The sequence below is a fragment of the Saimiri boliviensis genome, chromosome 10 (assembly GCF_048565385.1).
Source record: "Saimiri boliviensis isolate mSaiBol1 chromosome 10, mSaiBol1.pri, whole genome shotgun sequence".
In the NCBI taxonomy this organism is placed as follows: Eukaryota; Metazoa; Chordata; class Mammalia; order Primates; family Cebidae; genus Saimiri; species Saimiri boliviensis.
Genome location: NC_133458.1, coordinates 98176155 through 98204000, shown reverse-complemented (window position 1 = coordinate 98204000; position 27846 = coordinate 98176155). Strand labels below are relative to the sequence as shown.

General features: G+C 37.4%; 1 protein-coding gene across 10 annotated transcripts in view; it reads left to right on the top strand.

Moving 5' to 3' along the window:
- Window positions 1-27846, top strand: part of PDE1C (phosphodiesterase 1C) — a 572342-nt gene that overhangs the window by 396209 nt on the left and 148287 nt on the right. For all 10 annotated transcript variants that reach the window (XR_012512203.1, XR_012512204.1, XR_012512205.1 and 7 more), the window contains 2 exons: window positions 25240-25353; window positions 26913-27095. Coding sequence is in view for 7 of the 10 variants with exons in the window: in XM_074379661.1 (XP_074235762.1) it covers window positions 25240-25353; window positions 26913-27095 (297 nt within the window). In the remaining 3 variants the exon portion in view is untranslated. The remainder of the gene's footprint in view (window positions 1-25239; window positions 25354-26912; window positions 27096-27846) is intronic.

Genomic DNA, 27846 nt, shown 5'->3' with positions numbered 1-27846 from the left:
ATGAAGCTGACTTGATGGTGGTGGATAAGCTTTTTGATGTGCAGCTGAATTCGATTTGCTGGTATTTTACTGAGGATTTTCACATTGATGTTCATCAGGGATGTTGGCCTGAAATTTTCTTTTTTGTTGTGTCTCTGCCAGGTGCTGGTATCAGGATGATGCTGGCCTCATAAAATGAGTTAGGGAGGAGTCCCTCTTTTTCTATTGTTTGGAATAGTTTCAAATGGAATGGTACCCACTCCTCTTTATACCTGTGGAAGAATTCGCCTGTGAATTCATCTGATCCTGGGGTTTTTTTTTGTTTTTGTTTTTGTTTTTTTTGGTTGGTAGTCTATTAATTGCTGTGTCAATTTCAGAATTTGTTATTGGTCTATTCAGGTATTCAACTTCTTCCTGATTTAGTCTTGGGAGGGTGTATGTGTCCAGAAATTTATCCATTTCTTCTAGATTTTCTGGTTTATTTGTATAGAGGTGTTTATAGTATTCTCTAATGAAGTTTGTATTTCTGTGGGATCAGTGGTGATATCCTTTTTATCATTTTTTATGGTGTCTATTTGATTCTTCTCTCTTTTCATCTTTATTAGTCTGGCTACCAGTATGTGTATTTTGTTTATCTTTTCAAAAAAGCAGCTACTGGGTTCATTCAGACTTTGAAGGGTTTTTCGTGTGTCTTTCTCCTTCAGTTCTGCTTTGATCTTAGTTATTTCTTGTCTTCTGCTAGCTTTTGAATTTGTTTGCTCTTACTTCTCTAGTTCTTTTAACTGTAATGTTAGGGTGTTGATTTTAGATCTTTCTTACTTCATGTTGTGGGCATTTAATGCTATAAATTTCCCTCTAAACATGGCTTTAGCTGCATCCCAGAGATTCTTGTAAATTGTGTCTTTGTTCTCATTGGTTTCAAAGAATTTATTTATTTTTGCCTTGCTTTTGTTATTTACCCAGTAGTCAGTCAGGCGCAGGTTGTTCGATTTCCATGTAGTTACTAATGAAATAACGCATGAAGACAAGATTAGAGAAAAAACAATGAAAAGGAACAAACAAAGCCTCCAAGAAATATGGAACTCTGTGAAAAGACCAAACCTACATTTGCTTGGCGTACTTGAAAATGAACTTTCTAGTTTTCTTCATATGGAATTAGAGGATTTCTTTTCAATTTTTTTTCCCTAGATATATATTTTGGTTGTTATATTGAGTAGAATAGTTTTTTTAAAAAGTATTTTTTGGCTGGGTGCAGTGGCTTACACCTGTAATCCTAGCACTTTGGGAAGCCGAGACAGGCAGATCACGAGGTCAAGAGATCAAGACCATCCTGGCCAACATAGTAAAACCCCATCTCTACTAAAATATAAAAATTAGCTGGGCATGGTGGCATGCGTCCGTAGTTCCAGCTACTTGGGAGCCTGAGGCAGGAGAATTGCTTGTACCAGGGAAGTGAAGGTTGCAGTGAGCCGAGATCGCGCCACTACTCCAGCCTGGCACCTGGCGACAAAACGAGACTCTGTCTCAAAACAAAAGCAAAAACAAAAACATTTAAAAATGTTATTGGACCTTTAATGGGAAGATATTTTTGTGTGTGTATCTGTTTTATAATCACTTACCATATCATATTTCTTTATATGTTCTAATGGTTTTAAAATTTATTGAAATTTTAATAATCTAAAAGTAATAAAATTTTCATTCAATCTTTCATTCCTTCTACCTACTTTTTAATTTCATTGACTATAAATAGTAACCCTTTCCTTTTGTAAATAATGCTACTTGACTTATTCCCATCTCTAATGGGATCCTTTTAGTGTTTGTTCAGTATATATAATCCTGGCTATTGTTTCCAAATATGTATTCTTTATTATTTAGAAAAGTCATTAAATTCCTGGTTTACTACAAAATTTTTTAAATCAGGAAAAATATTGAACTCTCTCAAATTTCTTTTTAGCATCTGTCAAAAAGATCATATATATTTTTCTCTTGTGAACTTATTTATTTGGTACATTATATTAATAGATTTTAAAATATTGAACCATTGTTGGCAGTGTGAATCTTAAGAATTTGTTAAACAATGAAACAGCTGAAAAAGTTTAATTTTTAGATTTTTAAAACTGGAAACCAGACTCTGAAACAGAAAATTCTAGGATACTCAGGATGTCAATAGGGCTTCATAGACAACAATCTTATTTTTCTGCAATTAGCTGCAATATATGAATATATATATATTACTGTATATGAATATATATAACACTACTGTGCTTTTTTTCTTCTTCACATAAATGTTATATGGAATATTGGATATCTAGTACATTTTTAATAACTGTTTTGTTTCCATATTTATTAATCGATAGTCATTATGTTTGTGTAGTAAATTTTAGCTTACCATTAGTATAAAAGATAAACTATCTGTAACCTAATCTTTTGGTAGTACTTTCACAACTCTCAATAAAGGAAAAAAAAAAAAAAAAGGATTGTATATTACAGTTAAAAAAAAAAAGGGGGGGCCGGGCGCGGTGGCTCAAGCCTGTAATCCCAGCACTTTGGGAGGCCGAGGCGGGTGGATCACAAGGTCAAGAGATCGAGACCATCCTGGTCAACGTGGTGAAACCCCTTCTCTACTAATGGTGCAAAAAATTAGCTGAGCATGGTGGCGCGTGCCTGTAATCCCAGCTACTCCGGAGGCTGAGGCAGGAGAATTGCCTGAACCCAGGAGACGGAGGTTGCGGTGAGCCGAGATCGCGCCATTGCACTCCAGCCTGGGTAACAAGAGCGAAACTCCGTCTCAAAAAAAAAAAAAAAAAAAAAAGAAAGAAAGAAAAAAAAAGGAGGTAATCAGAAATAAAAAGATAATGAATGTTACCTAGTTGTTTTTCTTGTTTTCTAGAAGGTATAACTTTTAGAGTGGCATATTTCACATAAGAAACAATAAGCATTTGATAAGAGAATTTATTGTGTATTTGTAATTAAGCAACAGACATTTAATACAAATGGATTGATAGCATGATGAGAGAGAATATGAAATAAAATTGGAAAGACACATAAAACAATTATTATGTAAGTGGAGAGTATCTGTGATAGGCTAGGGATTTTTCTTTTCCTACTTTTTAACATTTCTTTTTGTGGGTTTTTATTTGTAATTAAAGAGACATTTATCCAATGGTGTTGCTCTTTTCCCATAGGAAAAGATACTATACTTTAGTTTTTCTTGGAGTGAGGTTTCTTGGTATAACTGACATTTTGAGCCAGATAATTCTTTGCTGTGGGGCTGTCCTGTGGATTGTGGAATGTTAAGCAGCATCCCTGCATACCTGTTAGATGCCAATAGCACCCTCCTGTTTTTAACAACTGAAATGTCTTCAGACATAGCTAATTCCCTGTGGGGGACAATTGTTTACTCTAATGAAAGTCTTTGGGCAAAATGAACTGGGCCATACATTAATCTGCTTTTTACATAGGCCTGCTCATACTAAGGGTTTAGATCATTTTTTTCATTACCGTACTTGCCTTTTTCCTTCTCCATCTCCCTCACATGGAAGCCCCCTTTTATTCCACCCTATCTTTTATTATTTCCTTGGTCTCAACACCTTCTCACATATGATATAAAATCTGTGATGCTTTTTAAAAGTATATAACACTCGTTAATAACCAGGCATTTGGGATCTCTTGGGGCTTACACTATCAGCTGCTGCTTTTCACTGCACTGTGATTTATAGGCAAGACTGAGTTGTATAAATGGGACAGTCCATGCTCTTGGTAGGGATAAGAACTAAAAGCAACATTGTGCTAAGGGCACTGACAGGACACCAGGCTGTATGAATTACGGAGAGCTTCAGAGTTGCCAGACAGAGGCAGGGAGGGGAGAAGGTCACTTCTGTACTCTTTTATATGAGAAATATAAATACCTTCTTCCAGTTGAAATCTAGTTGCAATGGAGAAAGCCACTCTAGTGAAAGATGGTCATCTTATCTCAAGCCCTTTATTTTCTGACATTTCCAAAATTTCCACTGAAAATCCAAGGATTACAAAAATGAGACAAAAAACTTTTATGCAAATATAGTTCCATTGCCTTCCAAACAGTCTTAGCAGGTTTCTGCGATTACCTGGAGAGGTAGTCATGCTCACATTCTGCGGAGAAAAAGGGAAGGTTGCTATCAATATTTAGATGCTTATCAATAAGCATCAAAAAATTTAGAAATATTTCTCCCCTTTAATTCTGATATTGGACCTCTAAATTTTGTCCTAATCAAAGAAAAGCCAAAATAACAGAAATGTACAAAAATGTAGTTACAAAAATTTCATTTTAATACACTTTATGACAGCAAAAATAAGAAACAACCCAAATGTCCTACATTAGTGGATTTTATAAATTATATTTAAAGTCAAACTATGGTGTTATTAAAATTATATTAGAAAAAAATTCTTAATAACAAGAGAATATGTTTATAATATATTAAATGTTAAAGCATAATACCAAATAAATTTCATAGAGAAGTTTAAAGTCTATCTATGTATACATGATACAACATTATAATTATATAAACGTATTTTATATTAATAGTTGTAATCCTCAGGTGGTACAATTTAATGTGATTCTATTTTCTACTAGGTATTTTATAAATATAAAAAATATATATATAATATATTATAATATATAACATATATATTATAAAATATATAATATATATATAATATAATATTGCATTTTAGGTTTTGGGGTATATGTGAAGAACATGCAAGATTGTTGCATAGGTACACATGTGGCAGTGTGATTGGCTGCCTTCCTCCCCATCACCTATATCTGGCATTTCTCCCCATGCTATCTTTTCCCAACTCCCTACCCGCTGCTGTCCCTCCCTTATTTCCCCCCAACAGACCCCAGTGTGTGATGCTCCCCTCCCTGTGTCCATGTGTTCCCATTGTTCAACACCCACCTATGAGTGAGAACATGTGGTGTTTGATTTTCTGCTCTTGTGTCAGTTTGCTGAGAATGATGGTTTCCAGGTTCATCCATGTCCCTACAAATGACACAAACTTATTTTGATGGCTGCATAATATTCCATGGTGTATATGTGCCACATTTTCCCTGTCCAGTCTGTCATCAATGGGCATTTGGACTGGTTCCAGGTCATAAAGCAAAAGTTTTTAAAATTTAAGAAAATTTGTGGGAGACTGAAAGGAATTTCTAATGATTAGTATTTGTGAAATACTTATCATTTGGATTCTTTTATTTTAAAAAAACATAAATTAAAACTTTATTTGTAGCTCACATTTTAAAATGTAAAGGAAAAAAGCACACAAAGAAACCAAACACTTTGGTTTCTTAGAAAATGTTAGGAAAAGTATTAAATAAAACCTGAGAGAAAATATACACCAGCACTGTAATTGAGAATGCTCTGTAGTGAGTAAACAAATTATTGTTGGTTTTCTGACTACTAGAAAGGAAAGAAATATATATATATACATATATATATATATATATATATATATATATTTTACCCATTTGTTTATTTGTACTCTTGAGCAGAAGTTCTTCTAACCAAAAGCATGTGAATATAGAAGAATTAATAGGCATTGGAGATTCTATGCTTTATTCAGGAACAATAATCTACATACATAACGGGACTCTTGAGATTTGGTAGCCATAATGATACACTCATTTGTCCTTGACATGATGTTAACTGGTCATCAGAAAGTATTCAGAGAGAGAGAAAAAACAATATTATATTAGAGAAAAAGTAGTATTCAGAGACAAAAGAGAAAGATGTTTAAAAATATTCTCTCATCATTGTGAGGTAAAAGTGATGTATATCAAATAATCTAAGCCTGTTTAACTTATGAGATCATAGGTTCATAATGTAATAATGCTGCAAAACTGGAAATGAAAGAAAATGAAAAAAGTGATTAAAATATTCACAAAATAGAACTGGTTTCAAAGATAGCTGTATGCCATGGTTTGCTATTTTACGTCCATGAATGTATACTCTTACATGTTTTCTGCCCATTACCTTTGTATCTTAATTGAGTAATAGGACACATTCCTTGCAAAAAAAAAAAAAAAAAAAAAAAAAAACTTTTAAAAATGTCTCTTTTTAAATTTACAATCATCATTTCATGTCAAGTTCATTGAATCCATGACTTTGCTTACTCCACCTGTATATCCAGGGAAGTAGAGCCCTGAGGCAGCACTCCAGAACAGCACTCCCCAAATCTCATGCAATAAAACCCTCTAATCCTGGGGGATAAAACAAAAATACAAGACTGTGTCAAATCTATGAGGGAAACGATGTACACAATTGCCTCATTTTGGAGAGTCTAAGTGTGCATCAATGTAAAAGGCTGTGAGCAGGTGAAGACCAAACAAACTTTGCTTAACTTACTTGAACCTGGATTTCTTAAACATTTGTCAACAGAAATCTCTTCTCTAGCAATGCATGTTAGCATTCTGTGGGCCAGATGTCCTATGGTATACAGTTTAGAAAGCACTGGTTTAGGTAATTCAAACCATAACAAGGTAATTCAAACGATAAGCATAATTATTAAGATAATTAAAACCATGACAATGTAGCTTAATTATTCCAATTATTTGGCTGAAAGTGTTGTCCCACCCCACAAGGTCAGAATTACCAGCAATTGTTATGCCATTCCACACTCTGGTCTAAAGTCAGACCTGGGTTTTTGTACTTTAAAAAGTATCTCCAGGAAATTAGAGTGCAATGTTGGTTTTGGGAATCATTGCATTGCATTTAGAACAATGCCAATATTATCTCCAGTATCTTACTTCTTTAAGATGTCTTATTTCGCCTGACACGGTGGCTCACCCAGCACTTTGGGAGGCTGAGGTGGGCAGATCACAAGGTCAAGAAATCAAGACCATCCTGGCTAACATGGTAAAACCTTGCCTCTACTAAAAATACAAAAAAATTAGCTGGGTGTGTTGGTGGTTGTGTGTAGTCTCAGCTACTTAGAAGACTGAGGCAGGAGAATTGCTTGAACCAGGGAAGCATAGGTTGCAGTGAGCCTAGATCGTGCCACTGCACTCCAGCCTGGGTGACAAGAGCAAGACTCTGTCAAAAAAAAAAAAAAAAAAGATGTCTGCTTTCTTTTTTCCCATTCTTAATTCTTTATCACTGCCTGTTGACTGGCTGCTATGGAGGTAAATATACCTCAAGAATGCTTTAAAAAAGATTTTTGGGGAGTATATTCAACAAGGCTAGCTCTTAGTATTTTTTTTATTGTTAGTTTTTTTCGTTTATTTTTTGTTTTTTATTTTTATTTTTTTATTGCATTTTAGGTTTGGGGGTACATGTGAAGAACATGCAAGATTGTTGCATAGGTACACACATGGCAGTGTGATTGGCTGCCTTCCTCCCCATCACCTATATCTGGCATTTCCCCCCATGCTGTCTCTCTCTAACTCCCCACCCCCGCTGTCCCTTCCCTATTTACCCCCAACAGACCCCAGAATGTGATGCTCCCCTCCCTGTGTCCATGTGTTCTCATTGTTCAACACCCACCTATGAGTGAGAACATGTGGTGTTTTATTTTCTGCTCTTGTGTCAGTTTGCTGAGAATGTTGGTTTCCAGGTTCATCCATGTCCCTACAAAGGACACGAACTCATCATTTTTGATGGCTGCATAATATTCCATGGTGTATATGTGCCACATTTCCCTGTCTAGTCTATCTTCGATGGGCATTTGGGTTGGTTCCAGGTCTTTGCTATTGTAAACTGTGCTGCAATGAACATTAGTGTGCATATGTCCTTATAGTAGAATGATTTATAATCCTTTGGATATATACCCAGTAATGGGATTGCTGGGTCAAATGGAATTTCTATTTCTAGGTCCTTGAGGAATCACCACACTGTCTTCCACAATGGTTGAACTAATTTACACTCCCACCAACAGTATAAAAGTGTTCCTATTTCTCCACATCCTCTCCAGCATCTGTTGTCTCCAGATTTTTTAATGATCGCCATTCTAACTGGCGTGAGATGGTATCTCAATGTGCTCTCAGTCTTACAGATTTATTCCCACCACCGTTGCTTACCAAGTAGATCAAAAGAGCCAGTAGGAGTGAACAAAGAAGCCTGAGAATAGGGATCTTTCTTTCTGGTAATAAATTCATGTGATTTGGTGATCTCCTGTCCCATGCCTTCCTAACTTCTATGCATTTTCTGCACAGGTCTTGTTTCTACCCTCATATTCCTCCCTCTGGTCCTGAGGCAGACACCCTTCACCCTTCCATCAGAGACCTCGAAACTACAACAGTTGTGCCCATCTCTGCTTCCAGTGTGCCCTGCCTGCTGCTAAGGCACTGCTGAGTGCTGTACATATAGCAGGGCCAGATTCATTCAGATGTGCAGAGAAACTGAGGATTCTTTACTTCCTTTGTATGATCTGACCTTCTTCATGGGCTCACCCATGTTTGTGGGAGTATGTATGTAAGAGACAGTGTATTAGTCTGTTCTCATGCTGCTAATAAAGATACAGCTGACATTGAGTAATTTATAAAGAAAAAGTGGTTTAATGGATTCACAGTTCCACATGGCTGGGGAGGCCACACAATCATGGCAGAAGGCAAAAGAGGAGCAAAGACGTGTCTTAAATGGTGGCAGGGGAACTGTTTTTCATAAAACCATGAGACCTATTCATGAGACTTACTCACTGTCATGAGTGCTGCGTGGGAAAACCTGCTCCATGATTCAGCTACCTCCTACCGGTCCCTCTCACATGTGGAGTTTATGGGAGCTACAGTTCAAGATGAGATTGAATGGGGACACAGCCAAACCACATCAGAGAGACAGAGCGAGAGAGAAAGAAAAGAGAGAAACTAATTATAATCCAATTCATTGAATCACCCAATCTAGCAATTTAAACATTCTTTTTAGGTAACTCACTTTAAAAAAGTAAATGCTTAGACTTTGAGATTTCTTTATTCCACTTGCTGTTACTCTCCAAGACAGCAGGGTCCTTGTATTATCCTCTGGTTTCTCTTGACTCCTATTTGGTCCCTGGCTTGGAAGGATGACCCTCTGTCACCCATCTATGACAGTGCCCCTAAAAATCCCTCCAGTCAGCACTGTCAGCTGCTTCCTGTCCCTCTGCAGGGCACAGAGGACCTCTGATATCTTCCTCCTTCCTGTCTAGGAGCTGAGGAAGATGCAAGGGCTCTAACTGTGGCCTCCCTCTATCTCAGATATAGATGTACACACAAATTACCATTGTGAACAGTGAGGGATTGTTTACTTGGGGCAAGTGGAGTGGTTTGTCCAGATTGATTCATCAGTGTTTGCTCCTATTACTGCTAATTCCTCTGTAAATCAACTCTCCTTGTAAATTGTGATAGAAAATAGCTAACAGGGGAGAAGTTTTTTTTTCTTAATCTGATGTAACTGTCTTGGGTTTGTGTAAGGGTGTCCTGGGAGTCACCTTGGAGGTCATCTTCTTACTGAGTTCAAGAAAAGGCAATGGAGTTAAATTCCCCAGCTCTCTGTTCTCACCTTGCCCTATTTAACAATCAGGACTTTGACCTAGAGCTCTGATCTACGTCATAGACACCACTTTCCTGAGATTCCTCTTTCCACTGCTCCCTGGGGGCTTATCATGATGGGAATGGCTGTTGGCAGGGGAAGATGGGGGAAATATAAACACAAAATACTCTTCTCTGTCACATATCAATGCATTCAAGTGGTAGCAATCTCTACTCTAGGAGGAACTAGGGTTTTAGGTGATGGAGGTTAAAATGGTAGGTCACCCAGGCACAGGCTTTGGCTTTTCACCTCCGATCCCAATGGCATCTCTTTTCTGGGAAATAATGTGAATGTATAGACCGAGAGAAAAAGAGAAAGAAGGAATCTGCACCTGGTCCACAACAAGTAATTGTGAATAGCCCAGAGCCCAAAGTCACACACAGATGTGGCTTGGTCCATATGCTTCATGGAGCCATATGTGTGATTATGAATGTTAAAGATCAGCCTCAGTTCCAGCAAAGATGCTGATTTTGTTCTCATTTACACCATGGCTGGACAAAGTTCAGCCATTTTTCAGACTTCATGGGAAGACCCATAATCAGGCGCCATACCTGCTCGAGCTTGCCTTTGGCTCTGCCATGCTGTGGAGAGTGCAGGTGCCCCTCTGCAGTGATCCCAGGGAATGGAGCATCACCTGGTATGGAGAAAAGAAGACTCCCTCTCAAAAAACACTCAATCAGTAGCATAGCTGTGAACACCACCTCTGGAGTTTTAAAAATTCTCATGTACACTTTGAGAGAGCCAATAGCAAACATTGAACATTTTGTGATTCCCTTGTTGTCTCTTTTTACTTTAAGAGAAAATCATTTAAAGGAATTGTTTCTTCCTCTTCCCAGTACCCAAGCCAGAGTCTAAAGCTCAATAAAGCTCATTGGAAAAAAATTCTTCTTTTTACATGCGATGATAGAATATATTATGATACCACATAGGTTCAAATATAATTTAAAACAAATCTTAAAGAGTATGTGCCCAGATTTAGGAGGTTTTAAATCTTCCTAAATGAAGAAGTCCTAGTACAGTGGAGGCTTAAGCTGTTCTTGAGGGACAAACTCCAAAGCACTAGATAATACTTCTAAAATGAACAAATTACCACTGTGAATAATGAGGGATTGTTTACTTGGGGCAAGTGGAGTGCTTTGTCCAGATTGATTCATCAGTGTTTGCTGCTATTACTGCTAATTCCTCTGTAAATCAGCTCTTCTTGTAAATTGTGATAGAAAATAGCTAACAAGGGAGGAATTTTGTTTCTAAACAGCTATGGGAGTTGGTCCTATATTAGCATTTACCTTGTGTAGCTACCTGAGTAATATCAAACTCATGTTTTTAACCACAGAGAAAGCCAGAGCTATTTTAATAATAAGAACTAAAAGTGAAAGGAGTCCCACTCTTCATCTACAGAGAAAGGGAGGTGGTGCTGACCAGTGAGGTGAGACTGCACAATTAAATCTTCCCAACTCTTCTTTTCTTTTTCTATTAAAATATAGCACAGAATGAAAAAGCTTTAGGCTTTTGACATGTTCAGTTATTAGAATACACTGGAACCGACCACAAATGAAAATGCACTGCTGGTTCAGAGCCCTTCCCTCAACCCACCCCAAAGCTATTACAAAATGATTTATGGTTGGAAGGAAATTGAATGGTAATTACATTGAATACAAACTTGAAATGTTAATAATATGCAAATTGTTTTCCTGTTGATTGGAAATGACTGTACAACAAAACACCATCTCAATGACCTGTTTTTTCACACCCCAACTAACCTACCCTCACTCCCTCACTCCATCAGCCTTGTACCTAGCTCCAGATTTCATTATTTTCATCTTCTTATGGAAACAACTCTTATTTATTTTTTGAATTTACTTTTATTATAAGTTGACTAATAATAATTGTATATACTTATAGGGCGCAATGTGATGTTTCAATACATATATACATTGTGGAGTGATTAAATCAGTCTAATTAACGTATTAATCACCTCACATACTTATCATTTTTTATGGTGAGAACATTTAAAATCTCTTTTAGCAATTTTGAAATACATAATATGTTATTCTTTACTATAGTCACCGTGCTGTACAACAGATCACCAGAACTTATTCCTTCTATCTAACTGGAACTTTGTACCCTTTGATTAACATTTTTCCTTTCCCTGTTCACTCCCTAGAGGACATTATACTAAGTGAAATACAAATACAAATACAAATACAAATACAAATACAAATACAAATACAAATACAAATACAGAAAGACAAATACCATATGTTCTGCTATTCAGGATCTAAAAGCAAACTGAACTTTAAGAAGTAGAAGATACAATGGTGATTACTAGAAGTTGTGTGTGTGTGTGTGTGTGTGTGTGTGTGTGTGTGTGTGTGTGTGTATGAATTTCATTCTTTACAAACCCTTCATGGCCAGCCTGCCATAGTGAAACCACCCTCAAATTGGAACAAACTTCTGAGAATGAACTGAAAGAGGAGAGGGAAGATGCAAATCGTGCTTCATACCTTAGAGTCCCAGAGGATCACTGCCAGTAAAGTCACTGGGATTCTTTTTCTCTCACCTTTTTAATGTGGTGACCACTTGCTAGCATCTCAGTTTCTTTAGTTGATCCTGAGAACCTCCATTTGTCTTTCCCAGGGTTTCCTCAAGGCTTGAGTCCCGTTCTCACCAAGCTCCAACAATCACTGTTATAGCCCTTACTGGATCCTCTCCAAAGTCATCAGATGCAGTTAGTAGCTCACTGGTGAACATTTATTCCTAACTCTCTTACTGCTGCTGAGGTAAAGCCAAGGGATCTGGAGGACACTAAGTAGACCACGACTTGAGAACAGAGAGACACTTAGAAAACTAGCTAGGGAAAGGACAACTGTGCCCAGCCTTTTATCATCAATATTCCATTGAGCTGGATAACTATGTCCCACTTTTTATTTATTTATTTATTTTTTAATTAATTTTAATTTTATTTTTTCATAAGTTATTGGGATACAGGTGGTATTTGGTTATATGAGTAAGTTTAATTTTTAGACAATTGTAGAGTCTCATTAATGTAAGAAATATTACAGAGGAATTTCTATGTATCCTTTACCCATTTTATTCCAATGGAAACATCTTGAAAAACCACACTATAATTTCACAACCAAGATACTGGCATTAGCATAATCTACCAATCTTATTCAGATCCCTCCAATTTTATTGTACGTGTGTGTGTGTGTGTGTGTGTGTGAGCACACATGCGTGTGCATGCATGCATTTGGTTCTGTGGAACTTAATTGCATGTGTAGATTTGTACAACCACCACCACAGTCAAGGTACAGAATAGTTCACCACTAGGCTCCCTGTGTTGCCCTTCTTAGATGTGTCTTCCTTTTCCTCTCCCTTCTCTCCAACCCCTGTACACCACTAAACTTGTCCTCCATTTTAAGAACGTTATATAAATGGGATCGTATAATACGTAACATTTTGAGATTGGCTTTTGCACTCAACATAATTCCCATGGAACTGTCTCATTTTTGTCAAAATGCTCAGAAGATTATCTCATAATTAGGATGATTATGTTTCTTAGTTTAATAGGACTTTAAAGTTAGAAAGTGTCTTTAGTATACAGCATTCCATTTGACTCTTTCAAAGGAGTAGAAAGTAAAGGTTTAAAGGAAAAAAACAGGTATTGGTGATAGGATTACATTTTCTAGGTGTGGCAGAGATTGGCTGGCTCTCCACCAAAACCACCACCTCTTCCTCTTGAGAACAGGACTATGTTTTCCAGCTTCTCTCTTGGAAAGATGTGGTTATATGACTATGGCTTCTGGACAATTGAAAGTGACTGGGGCAGTCAGTTCCAGTTCCAGTCTGGTTCATAAAAACCTCCCACACATGTCCTTTTGCATCCTTTTTCCTTCTGTGACAATCGTGGAAACCAGTGGTGCACTTAGAGGGGTCACAGGTGGGACAAACAACCCCTATTTAGCTCTCCAGGATTTCTTGACCTTTAGAGTTCTGAGTCACAGTAGGTGTGGGAGCAGCTACTGTGTGTCTGGAGGAAGTGGAGCAGAGGGAAACAATGGCAGACTCCCAACAGTTCCTTTCCCATCATTTCCTCCCCAGCCTGGTGGGGCTGCCTCCTGTCCCAGACCAAGAAGATGTCTGTCTTCACACACACATTCAAAGCAGCGTCTTGGGTTACCATAGAGATTTCTCACAGTTTTCTTTAAAGTTTCTTTTTTCCTACAATTTTTCTTGAATTAATCTTAAGAAAGGGAGCTGTGCTAATTCATCATCTTGTTAGCCATTATTTGAAGGTTTTTAATCTATAAATCAATTTTATATCTGTTATTATAAAAAAAACAAATGAGAAAAACCTAACTTTGGGTTTATCTTACTAAAACATATGTTTGTACTATGGTAGAATTCCTGTGATTTTGCTGGCTGAGGGAGCTTTAGCTCCTCTGGATAATCATACCAACGTGATGCAATTGAGGTTGAATTAGGAACTAAATTCAGGGAAGGAAAGTGAAGGAGCCACGGGGCTGGGTTGACTATGAAGACATGGAGAGATGTATCTTGACGTGTCTAGGCATGGGTTGCAACCTTCCAAAGTCTTCCTGCAAACTTGCTTCTCATTTCTGCTCAGCTTCCTTTTCTCATTAGTGTCATTCAAAGATGTTTTTAGTTCTTCTCATTTCTCTGGTCTATTAAGACAGATGTTGAAGTGGCATGTTTATCGGCAGGGAAAAGTGAGTGATTCTTTCCACATGAATAGTTGCAAATGAAAACTGGCTTCTGGAACTTACCTCTTGGTAGTCTGGTAGGATCTTAACTCCTTCCCTCTCCCTAGTCCCCAGCATGACCTGAGGTGGATGCTGAATGATGCTCTGGGTTGTCTTTTTGATTCTTTTTATTTCTCCACCCAGAAGAACAAGTGGGTTTTCATATTAACATTCTTTCCCAATAAGCTCTGCTCATCTACAGTCAAACTTTAGAGAGAGAATGTTTACCTTCACTAAATATTTTCTTAGCATAATTTGGAATCTTACTCTTTAAAAAAAAATCCACTATGGCCTTTTAACAAAATGTGTGAGTTGATTAGCAATAAAAACAAATAGGTGATAAACTGGCTTTTAAGAAACAGTTATTTATAAGGCCAAGAATGACTGTGAGGGAGCTCCTTTCTTTTTTCTTTTTCTTTTTCTTTTCTTCAGTTCACTGCAACCTTTGCTTCCCGGGTTCAAGCGATTCTCCTGCCTCAGCCTTCTGAGTAGCTGGGATTACAGGTGCCCACCTCCACCCCCGACTAATGTTTGTATTTTTTATAAAAACAGGGTTTCACCATATTGGCCAGGCTGGTCTCGAACTCATAACCTTGTGATCCACCCACTTCAGCCTCTCAAAGTGCTGGAATTACAGGCGTGAGCCCCTGCTCCCAGCCGAGCAAGCTCCTTTTTAAAGTACTGCATTTGATTACTACAAGAAGTGGAAAGGAACAAAGTCAATATTGTTACTCAAAATGGATTAAAACTTTAACCCTGAGTTGTAATACCTCCTAGAATACCATAAAAATAGAAGGCTTCTCTTGGACCTGACAGTGCATTTTGGCTGGTGTTCCTATGCAGTGAGCTGACACACTCACTTTGGACACACAGTCAGTTGCCTACGCACTCTCACACCCACAAACACACATCCCCAAAAGAGTTTAACTCTGTGGAGCAGAATGAGGAGGAGACTGAGCGTGTGGGGCTTCTCTGTGACATAGCTTCATGAAAACCAAAGGAATGGAAATATTTATCAGAAAATTCATGGCAACTGAGAGAGTATGCAATGATACCCTCACCTGGGTATCCAAAGAATGGGTCTCTGCAAATGGAATGGAACAATCACATGTAGAATAGGATAGTTCAAAGACAACTTACATTGCCTGCTTTCTGTTTTCTTGCAGCATATTTTCTTGTCTACTTATGTTGTGCTTATGCTAATATAAAAATACATATGCACGTCCTCATACATACTAGGTGGATGTTGAGAGGAAGAGAGTTGTAATAGTGAAGTGGTAGAGGGACACGGGACCAGAATTAAATGCTTTATAGTAAGTCTTGATACATGGGAGCCTAAGTCCCTCAGCTTTGTTGTTTCACCATATCAACTATATTTCATTCTTTGCATTTCTAAGTAAGTTTTAGAATCAGTTTGTCAATTTCTGCCAAATGACTTGTGGGAAATTTGTGATTGAATCTACAGATGAATTTAGGGAGAATTCACATTTATAAATGTTGAATGTTAAAATTTATGAGCATGGATACTTCCTCCATTATTTAGGTCATTTAAACTTCTCTCAATAATATCTTACCCTTTTCCACGTAGGTGACTTTCATATATTTTGTAAGAGTTATTCCTACAAACTATTTTATTTTGATGCTTGTGTGGATGGCACCATTTTTAAATTGTTTATTGCTATTTGTCAAATGGCATTGCTAAATTTGCCTCTGAATTATGATAACTTATTTGCTGCTTTTAAAAGATACTCCTTTTATTTTCTTTCCAGTCCTATGTCTATTATTTCTTCTTCCTTTGTTGAACTGGTGAAGACGTCTCATGCAATCTTTAGGAGAAGTAATAGCAGGCATCCTCATGTTATTCACTAGCTCAATAAGAAAGATTTCCTAATATGTATGATGTTTGCTCTAGAGTTTTTGTTAAAGACCCAATATAAGATTTAGGATATTCACTTTTATTCCTTCTTTGCTAAGATATTTGCCATGAATAGGTGTTTTCTCAAATGCTTTTTTTCCCCCATGACTCTGTTATGATTACCAAAGTTTTTTTTTCTTTTTTATTCCTGTTAAAACGGTTGAATACATGTATTTACTGATTTTAAATGTTAAACAAACCTTGCATTTATGCAAATTTGTTTGTTTGTTTGCTATTCTTTAAATTTATAGCTGAATTTAACTTGTTAAAATTTTGCTTAAGGTTTTTGTTACTATGTTCATGAGAGATACTGGCCTATAATTCTTTCCTTATAATGCCCTCATTTGGTTTTAGAATCGAGTATGCTGGCCTCATAAAAGGAGTTGGAAAGTGTTTCCTCTTTCGCAGTTTTCTGGAAGAGTGTGTTATTTCCTCTTTGAATATTTAGATGAATTCATTGAAAAAGTGATTTAAGACTCTAGTTTTCTTTGTGGGAAAATATTAAACTATGCCTTCAATTTTTAAAATTTTAGTTTTATTTTTCTTTTACTGTCAATCTCACTTGTATATGCTGTGTTCAATTATTTGGATACAGAATTACCAATAGTTTATCATTTTCCTTTGTCAAGTTTGATAAATTAAGGTTTTATGAAATTTTAAAATTTCATCTAAATTTTGAAATGTATCATCAGAAAGGTATTTATAATATCTTTTTACCTTTCTAAATGTCCACAGAATCTGTAATAGTACTCTCTTTTTATCCTTGATACTGGTTATTTATACCATTTCTCTTTTTTCTTGATCAGTCTTGCTTGACCTATCAATTTTTAAGCATTACAAAGACCCAGCTTTTGGCTTTGCTAATTATTTCTGCTGTGAGTTTGCTTCTACTTAAATTTTGTTTTTGTATTTATTTTTTGCTACTGCCTACTGTCTTTGGATTAAGTTGTTCTTCTAACTTCTTGAGGTGAATAATGAGATTACTTATTTTTAGACTTCTTTTTTAGTATATTTATTTAAGGCTGCATATTTTCCTCTAAACACTGCTTTACCTGCATACTACAAAGTTTTGACATGTTCTATGTCCATTATTGTCCAGTTAGAATTATTTTGTGATTTAACCTTTGACCTATGGGTTATTTAGAAATATATTGGTAAATTTTCATACAGTTGAAATATTTCTAGTCATTTTTTTGTTTTTTATTCTAATCAATAAAAAAATTGTGTTCCATTTTTGTCATAGAACATTATCTGTCTGAGTTCAATTACATGAAATTTATTGAGAGTCTCTGTATGATCCAGCCTATGGTCAGTTTTGATTACTGCTACATGTACACTTGAAAAAAATGGTATGTTCCTATGTTCATAGCAGCACTGTTTACAATCACAAAGACCTGGAACCAACCCAAATGCCCATTGACGATAGATTGTACGAAGAAAATGTGGCACATATACACCATGGAATACTATGCAGCCATCAAAAATGATGAGTTAGTGTCCTTTGTAGGGACATGGATGAATCTGGAAACCATAATTCTCAGCAAATTGACACAAGAACAAAAAATCGAATACCTCATGTTCTCACTCATAGGCGGGTGTTGAACAATGAAAACACATGAACACAGGGAGGGAAGCATCACACACTAGGGTCTGTTGCAGGGGGCCAAGGGAGGGACGGCGGGGTGGGGAGGTCAGGGAGGGATGGAGAGAAATGCCAGGTGTAGGTGACAGGGGGATGGAGGCAGAAAACCACATTGTCATGCGTGTACCTATGCAACAATCCTGCGTGATCTGCACATGTACCCCAGAACCGAAAGTACAATTTTTTAAAAAAGGAAAGAATGGTGTTATGCAGCAGTTGAGTATAGTGTCCAATCCACGCCAACTAGATCAATTTTGTTCGTGATGTTATTCAAAATCTTATATAACTTTACTAATTTTTTTAGTAGTTAACAAGTTATGTAGTGAGACCTATAAAAATATAGAAACATAGGAATGGACCTAGGTACCAATTATTTTTCTTAAGTGAAAAAGTAACTGGAGTCCAGTAATTTATTTATATCTATTTGTGCATCTGCTTTAAGCAGGTGTAGTTGGAAACTGTAGAAGTAAAGTTTTCTTTTATTTATAGCGTGAACAAAAGGTAAAAGCTACATAAGTAGGCTATTCTTGCCAGTCATAATTTTTGTTGGCACTGTTCTTGTTTTTGGTTTGACGATCACTCAGTGAGGAAACCGCATGCCCCAAAACAAGTCCTTTTCCAGAAATTCTTAAAGGCAGCCATCTTTACTACCACCAAACCCATGCAGCACTCAATCCAGTTTCTGTCACATGAGAGAGAATATTCAGACTGTGCTGTTCAGAGTCTCAGACAAGCCTGATTACAACAAAAACACAGAATTTCCCAACTTGCTCACTACTCGTGCTCCTCTCCTCTGCTGCTAGATTGATCGTTCTAAAATGCCAATTTCATCATTCTGTTCCTTCATTTAAACATTTTCCAGGAGTTCCCCATTATCTCCAAGAGAAAACTACATTTCTTTAGCTTGGCATTCTAAGTGTACTTTTGTATAGCTCCTACCTTCTTCTGTTTTGTCTTCTGACATGCCCTTGAGTTCCATGCAGACTTGGGATTCTCTGACTAGATCATTGTCTTCAGTCTGCTCTCTCATTGCAGAGTCTGCCATTTCCCTATCCCATCCTGTGTGCCTGGCTGGCCCCTACATGGCCTTCAAGATGGCTCTGATCAGCTCCATTGGGGAGGCCTTTGTTATTTGAAGATTCCCCTGTGCTTTCTCAGCCCCCTTCATGCTTCTGCCATTTCGCTTACAGTACTGGATTATGGGTACTGGTTAGCTTTCTGTCTTCCCTACCTGAGAGAGGGCACTACATTTCTCCACTTTGTGTTCTTAGAGCCTATCTCTCTCAGTGCCTACACATAGAAGACAACCAGTGTTGAATGTTTTTCAAGTGCAGCCATCTTAATCAGCTGTCATTAATTATAGAAACAAACAAATGGCCAGAAAAATGCTTGGATGACATCACTGGATGGCATTAAAGCATAAGATTCAAAGTCATGTTGGGGCATCCCATTTGGAGGAATTGTTTTAAGTTGTTTTCTGTGGCATTTAGGTAAGTGGCAGGGGACAGGAATGATGTGGAGGAGGCAGGTGTGTGAAAAGGACACAGTGATTAGTATGCTTTATGAATACATGGATGTGATGAACTGAAATGAAGTTTTTTTTTATTCAAATGAGTTTTTAGGGCTCATGATTCATCAGGACATGTAGGGAAAGTACTGTAAAAGATCCAATTCTCTTTCATATTCCTTCCAACAAAACAAAACCTTTCTGAGACAGCCGTCCTTATTGGCCACAATGGTGTTTTAGGAGCTGCCTACCCATCCTCAGAGGGAATAACCTTGGGCAAGATGGACAAACATGAGAAAGTGTTTCTCCATTGCTTTTTTTTTTGTAGTTCATTTTTGATTGTACAAAATGAATGAAATTCTAGCAGAGTTTAAAGCTCAAAAAATGTATATGTTTTCAAGACATAGAGTTATAGGGCTTTCTGCTACCTCACTGAGGTGGGGAATAGTGCCTAGTCTAGTATAAGGCATTTTCTAAGTTATAAAGTTGAATCAATAAGTTGCTTTTTAATGAAGCTCACCCCATTGGTTCTAGGAATTATCTTTGTGGATAAAAAGAATATCTCTCCTCCCTAACATCCTTTTAAATTCCAAAATACAGTGCTCTGGCCTTTCCTTTCCTCACATAGTTTCCCTCTTCTAACACCTTTATGCATCCCACATATTGACTCGTGTGGGGTCAGGGGAAGTCAGCATTCAGGACTTGCTCTGGATCTGAGGGCATGGGAACTGAAGAGATGCAGTATCTTATCCTATGCCTTGCAACTGAGGCACATACAAAAAGCAAAGAGTTTACACAGAGACATGCAAGAGTCATGAAAAGTTGCAATGGCTCATCCACAATGAAATTGCACACTGCCTTATCTAAAAGGCAACTTGCCAAAGTTGGAAGGCATAAGCACTTCCTAAAATGGTGTTGCACTTCTATGCTGGAATTATTATCTGGCAGCCGGAGTGACAGAAATGGATGGAGTACTGGAAACTATAAACATTCTCTCAGAAGAGAAACCATATTATTTTGTGTGTGTGTGTGTGTGTGTGTGTGTGTGTATTTCCCCACTTCTCTACCTTCCTTCCTTGTAAATTTATTTTGAATGCTCATGAAACAAATTCCCCTTAGGTGCCCAGACCAAAAATTCCTCTGGATAGTATTAAAACACCAGATATCCACCTTTCCCGAAATATAGGCTACAGCATACCATGGGACCTGGCCCCTGAGGACATTGGCCTTTAGACGGAATGATTTCACAGGAAGAAATATCTAGACAACTTTACTAGGAAAACAAAGGAGAGCAGTTGAGCCCTCCAGCCTCAACTAGTGTTTAACAATTGAACAAAAATACTTAATGACATGAGTATGAAAGATCCTGGCTAATTTTCAGACAACCCTTCTTAAGGTAGATTAAGATCTAGGGAATACCTTCACTATGATGACAAATAGAAAGGGGTCCTTATTCTCAGGAACTTTTGAAACTACTTATTGACCAATGATAAAAAAGCTAATTCGAAACTCTTTTGCCCAAAGAATAGCAATTTCACCAAGAGGTAGGTAGGGTATGGCAGGGCAGGGCTGAATATTCTAAGTGGAAAGGATAAAGAGCTAGAGAAAGGTGGGCTGAGGAGCCGATGGAGCATGAGCACCTGAATGTTATGCTCAAGCTCAACAGAATTTGAAAGGAGCATCTGGAATCGCTAGGGTTCGTATGCCAGCTACATAAAGCAGAAAGTTGGCAGCTACAGCTTGTATCTGACATGGGTGACAGCCAAACAGGAGATGGGTATATACAAACTGGTCAGCATTTGCTTCTTTTTTGACAGTAAGTTCTTGTAGTCTTTCTATTGTCATGTTTTGTTTCTTTTTAAAGACACTTTATTATGTTGATTTGGGCTTTTACGTTTGTTTCATAGATCTATGTTTTTTTGAATTGTATTGAAAACACAGCAGATGCTCCCTAAAATTCACTTCTGTTTTGATTCGTGAATTTTTTTTCTCCAAAAGTGAGTCCTTTCGTGTTTTGAATGCTGTATTCTCTTCTGTCTTTATTGCTGTATCTCTTCATGAAAGTTTTTTTCTGTTTCGTCATCCTTGAGTAAAGGGAAGTGAATGTCAGCTGGGTACTTTTCTATAAACAGAGAGATGGGTTGTTCTAGGTTCCCTCGCCATCCGCCAGGAAGTTGAATCCTCTGCTTACCTCATAAGCTGGAAAGACAGGGGTACATGTAAATTGCTACTGCCTCCCACGCATCCAAAAGGTGCATTATTTCTGTGTCATTTCCTCTCTGGATCTGTTAAAGCCACTTGGCTAGGGTTTTGCTTTCTATTTGCAGCTTCCTGTTGGGTCAGAACTTCACACTGAATGCATAAATGTGACTGCCCAGTGTCTGCCTGGCACCACTGGTGACTATGTCAGGGAGAAGCCTCTGAATGGCTGACTTTCTGCTAACTGTGGCACAAAGCCTGGGTCTCTCCAGTGGAGCTGATTTCAGTGCTACTGATTGGAACTGCTGAGTGAGATTCCGAGTGAAGCTTTCCCTGAAGGCCCCACTCCTGCTCTGGCCTGGGGTCCCAGCCCCCTGACAAAGGTGATATGAGGCCCTTCATGACTTGATTCTCTCAATATTGTGCTTTCCCAGGAGTAGAATGGTTAAAATGCAGTGGCTATAAGTCCATAGTCCATAATAATGTCCTTAATAGTTCCAATTATTTTTCAACTGATGAGAATTAGTTTTTAGTTTGTAAAAGTGGAATAGGAAGTGTTTGTATGAGAAACAGGAGATTGTCCTAGTAAAAGGAAAAGTGTCAGCTCATTTTCATGTTTAGTTGTCCTTGTATTATCAGCATTTTATTTCATCTGCCTCCTCTTTCCAGAATCTTTTTAAATGACTTGTCCATTTTATAAAGCTTGAGTTAGTTAAATCTAGGTCATGAATCAACAATCCATTTAACTGGAGACTCACGAATCCACTCCCTTAGAAGACTACTGTCCTAGAGTATGCTTTAAAGTTTTTTTGTGTTTTTGTTTTCTGCAAAGGATATGGATAATAAATTTTGAAGTTTTCAACACCTGAGAATAACTTTATTGACTTGTCATGTACTTGGTAAGTCTACAGATGTAGATATAAATATCTTGAATTTTTCCCATATTATTCTCAAAAATTGGTACTGCTATTAAATTGCTTTTTGATGTTTGGCATGATAGAAATCGATGGCCTGGACAATTTCTTTTTGTTACTTTGTAAGTATTATGTTTTATTTTCTCAAATTCATTTCTTTAGTCTGTGAAATCAAAATTACAGTAGCATACATTTGATTTTTTAATTTACTTTTATTTATTTATTTATTTATTTATTTATTTATTTATTTATTTTTGAGACGGAGTTTCGCCCTTGTTACCCAGGCTGGAGTGCAATGGCGCGATCTCGGCTCACCGCAACCTCCGCCTCCCGGGCTCAGGCAATTCTCCTGCCTCAGCCTCCTGAGTAGCTGGGATTACAGGCACGCGCCACCATGCCCCGCTAATTTTTTGTATTTTTCGTAGAGACGGGGTTTCACCATGTTGACCAGGATGGTCTCGATCTCTCGACCTCGTGATCCACCCGCCTCAGCCTCCCAAAGTGCTGGGATTACAGGCTTGAGCCACCGCGCCCGGCTAATTTACTTTTAAAAAATTATATTTGATCTCTATTCATCTGTTTATACAAGTTTAACCTAGGAAAACTTATTTCAGGCGTCCCCAAACTTTTTACACAGGGGGCCAGTTCACTGTCCCTCAGACTGTTGGAGGGTCGCCACATACTGTGCTCCTCTCACTGACCACCAATGAAAGAGGTGGTCCTTCCTGAACTGCGGTGGGGGGCCAGATAAATGGCCTCAGGGGGCCACACGTGGCCTGCGGGCCGTAGTTTGGGGATGCCTGACTTATTTGATTAAAGCTGCTTCTGTTGTTTATTTCCTATGAAAGTTTTATTAAAGGTAGATTAGATCTTCTGGCTTTTTCTTCTATTACAATTTCTATCATCATTTTCTTTGTTTTTGTTATTTCCTTTTAGGTTCTAGAATTGAGATGGGTTCTAATGCAAATTCATATCAGAATCTTTAAGTCCCAAATGAAGAGAGGCATTTTTTAAAAGTTTAATTTTACTCTCCTTTTGCCTTTGCCTCCTTTTGAGAGACCAAACAGCCTAGAGGGTAGCTGGGCCCCTGGAGGTGAGAGTCAGAACTGGAGGCAGAGTTAGCCAGGAATGTGTTTTGCTAAAGAGCTTCCAATCCTTATTTGGAACAGCAGTCAGGCCTCCCTGCTGCCCTCTCCCCATTCTTTGGCAGACTGGCCATCCCTTCTGTGTGAGTGACTGGCAAGCCCTTCCCTGCCAACTCCCTGTCCCATGCTGCCCCTGAAATTCAGAGCTCTTCCTAGTGCCGCTAATGGCATTCACAAGACCGACCTTCACTTCCAAGCCTGCAGAGGCCTCTGCTGATTTCCTTTGCATATTTCCCTTTGATACATTGGAGAGTCATAATTCAGGTAGAGACTACCTGAACCTGATCTTATTTGTATTTTATACCATTGAAATTCCTGAAAATTTTTGTATGGTTGCCCCTCTTGCCTCCTTTTTAAGGTTAATCCAAGATTGTTTTTTTTCATTCTTTATTGTGGATCATTTTCATGAAAATCAGAAGGGAGTAGTTTATCTGCCTTGCCAAGAAGGCAACCTATTTTCTCCTATTAATTTAAGTCTGAGGCAATTTTGAAGTCAGGAAGGTGAGAACAGATTGCATATTACCAAGGGAAGTGGAGATTCAACAATGATCTTAAATATCTTGCTGGAATGTTTCTCATTTAGTTACCTGTGCTGATCAAAGTCATTGAATAACAACGACAATAGTTACAACAATTGCTTTTTTAAAGAACAACCATGAGTCACATACTATATATCAATTTCATTCAATTTTTATGTCAGCTTCAGAAATTTCATACTTTGCTCTTCATTAAGATAACACTCAGAGATGTTACATAACTTACCGAGGGTTGCACAACTACTAAATTATGAAGTGAGTTTCAAACCCTAGTTTGTCTTCAAAGTCTCTACTCTTTTCATTGCTGGTTATCAAACAGCCTGCAGAGTTGACCAAACTCCAAATCTCTGTGGTATTCACAGTATTCTCAGTTACTGCATGTTGATCATCTGTAGTCATTTTATTCTCAAGAATACTAAGTCCTTCTCTGTGCATATAATGTTCATGTAAATAACAGAAAAACATGTTTTATTGTTTCTTTTGTATAGTCTGGAGCATCTCGATTTAAAATCCATCCTCATATGTTCTTATTGTTTTGTTTTGTTTTAACTAGGGTATTTATCTGCTCTCAGAGTGATTTTTTTTCTCTCCAGTAAAACAATTTACTTTCATCTGTTCCTTCTGTAGCCCTCTTATGCTTCTATTAGTGGTTTAAATCTTTTCATCTGTCTTGGGACATGCCTGGGTCATGGGGCTGCTGTTTTCTGGGTCCACTGCTGAACCAGGTGCCTTCAACAGAACAAAATCTCAAGAGATGTATGGTGATTTTGCTACTGGTCAGGATTTATTATATTCACATAGAACAAAAAAAATGCAAATTTTAGAAAAAGCAAAATCATTGATAATTTAGGATTCAGAAAGATGAAAGTTAGCTAAAATGTATCATCAGCGCCTGGTTGGAGAGAAATGTTTTCTTCTTCTTCACAATGGCAAAAAATTATGCATTTATTTTATTACTTGCTCCTTTGGTCCATAATTATTTTCCTTTCAGATGTATCACACTAAGTGAGAATATTCAATGACTGTAAAATGTATCACCATAGTTGTAGAATTATTCTTTTTTTCCTCTATTCTAATGAAATTATATATTTTTATTTTTCTAGATTACGGTCTTTGGTCAAACAGTTAGAGAGAGGGGAAGCTTCAGTGGTAGATCTTAAGAAGAATTTGGAATATGCAGCCACGGTGCTTGAATCTGTATACATTGATGAAACCAGGTAAGCTAAAAATGACAAAGAGATTAGGATAGTGATGGTAAATTTTCTGTTAAGTGGCTTTTCTGACACTGTCCTCCATGCCAGGAATGGGGTGACATTCAAATTACTCATCTTGGAGTTTTAGTTTCCACAAACAAAGGGGATAGATCTGGACAAGTCATTTACTCTCTATACCTCCTTATGTATAAAAGAAGCTAATAGAATGTATTTCACATGGTTGCCATGACAAGGAAGTGAGATCACAAAAGAGGAGAAAAGCTAATTTTTAAAAATCTGGTAAGATTTAAAAAGTGAAATGTAGAGCTTTATTGTAATTATAGTATGTTAAGTGTCAGTCTAAAAGTTGTGTTTATGTTTTAATTCATAACATCCATTAGTAAATGGAGGTTCCTCAAGTGATTGAGAAGCATGTGTTCTCTTAAGCACCCAGCTTTGCCTCTTCAATCTTATGTATGTTGCTGATTTACTTAGGAGACTTACTCCACTTGAATTATCTAAAAATATAAAAGCAGTTTCAGTTACTGTATGTGTTTGAAATTGCCTTCCTTTTGAAAAATGTTGAAATGTTGAATATGAAAGGTGGTTTTTCCCCCCTAATTCAGACAGGCTTCTCTGTCAGTACTTGTGATGCCTTACTTTTCTTTGCCAAATTCCAATCTGAAAGGATTTCACAGTAATCTAAGATTTGTATGGTTTGTTATTATTATTTTGGCAACAGACTTGGTTCCTAATTTAAGGAAATTTGATACCACAGCTTCTTTTCTAAACGTTATGTTTCCTCTCCTTACCCCCAGCCCAATCAATAAGTCTAAAGGAAAAAAAAAAAATCCATACACTTTTATATTGACAGCTACTTTTACTGCTAATTTTTACTTGGGTTTACTATAAAAATGAAATGCTATTTTAGATTTTATTTTAATATTGCTATTTGTGTTCCATTCTAGTGGTCTGACCTATGAACAAGTTTGAAAAATCAGCTAAACACAGCTGTCAGACAATTTAAATCATTGTGCGCAAATAAAGAACTGCATTATTTTGAAAATTTTGCTTGAATTTAGACACTTAAATGTTGGTAACAACCTATCAAATGATAAAGAATATTAATTGTCATCACTTAGGATCACTACTTCAGAGGACTGCATGGCTGTGATTTAGTGAATATTTTGTGAACTCTCTAAGTGTCCATTTTTTTAAAACAAAATAATGTCACATTGTCCATCTATGAAATAATATAATGCTCCCTGTGAATGCATTTTTAAATAGAAGGTTTAAATTTCACTCAAATGCCACAGAGTGCTTCTGGGTGCAATGGACCAATTCCTTTGTCCAGTCTGGTAGAGAGAACCATCATGAAATAACAGTGAGGCCAAGACCATCCTGAAACACACATGGTGAGCTTACATAAGCCTTACCAAAAAAGCACTGTATTTTTTGTGGCCAATTTAATTTGGTTTCTTTGCACCTGCATACAGGTGAGGCATAGAAGAGCAGCTGCTTTGAACAGAAAGCGCCAACTACAGATTTAAGCTCAGTGTCCTGGTTCTGTTTCTTGTGTTCAGGAGACTCCTGGATACAGAGGATGAGCTAAGTGACATTCAGTCAGATGCTGTGCCTTCTGAGGTCCGAGACTGGCTGGCCTCCACCTTCACGCGGCAGATGGGAATGATGCTCAGGAGGAGCGAAGAGAAGCCTAGGTTCAAGAGCATCGTTCACGCAGTGCAGGCTGGGATATTCGTGGAGAGGTAAAGGTATCATTCATTGTCATTCACTGACTAAAGCCGCAAAAGGAACACATTTCCAATAACTGGAAGCTTTGCTTTAATGTAGTTTTCCTATCTTTATAAATACTGAAAATTGTGGGTAAAAACAGATAGTCTTGAAAGAGAAATGGCAAAAAGATAGTCTTGAATGAGAAATGGCAAAAACATACCTATTTTCATCTCTGTAGCACCATTAAGAAAAGCTTTTGCTTTTGCTCAGAATTTTTTTGTTTACCAGAGAATATTTAGTTTGAGTTCAGTCTCTAATTTTTAAAGCAGGAAATCATCTCATCTATCATCTTTTGAAGTATGTGGATGCTATCTCCATTTTGAACAGATCTAGGATGCTTTGAGGTTGCTGACCGAAGGGGAGGAGAGTTCATTTCAGTGGTTTGAAGTCCCCATTGACACTTCAATTTTTTAGCGGTTTTACTCTTTGAAATCGAATTGACCCCCTTACCCAGCAATAGATTCCAGAAATAGATATATTCTTCCTACAATCCTTATCATATAATTACACATTTTAGAAATACCATGGTGAGTTCAAAGATTACCTGGGATATTTTTCCTTCTTGTTTTTGACCCTTCTAAAGAACAAGCTCTTCTAAATGGGTTACCCATAGGGATTCTTCATTCAGGTTAAATTACTACACTGCATTCTTTATATTCTGTACTATAATTCACTATGGCAATAGAAGTGATCCATTTAATAATTTAATTTCCAGTCTGGGCC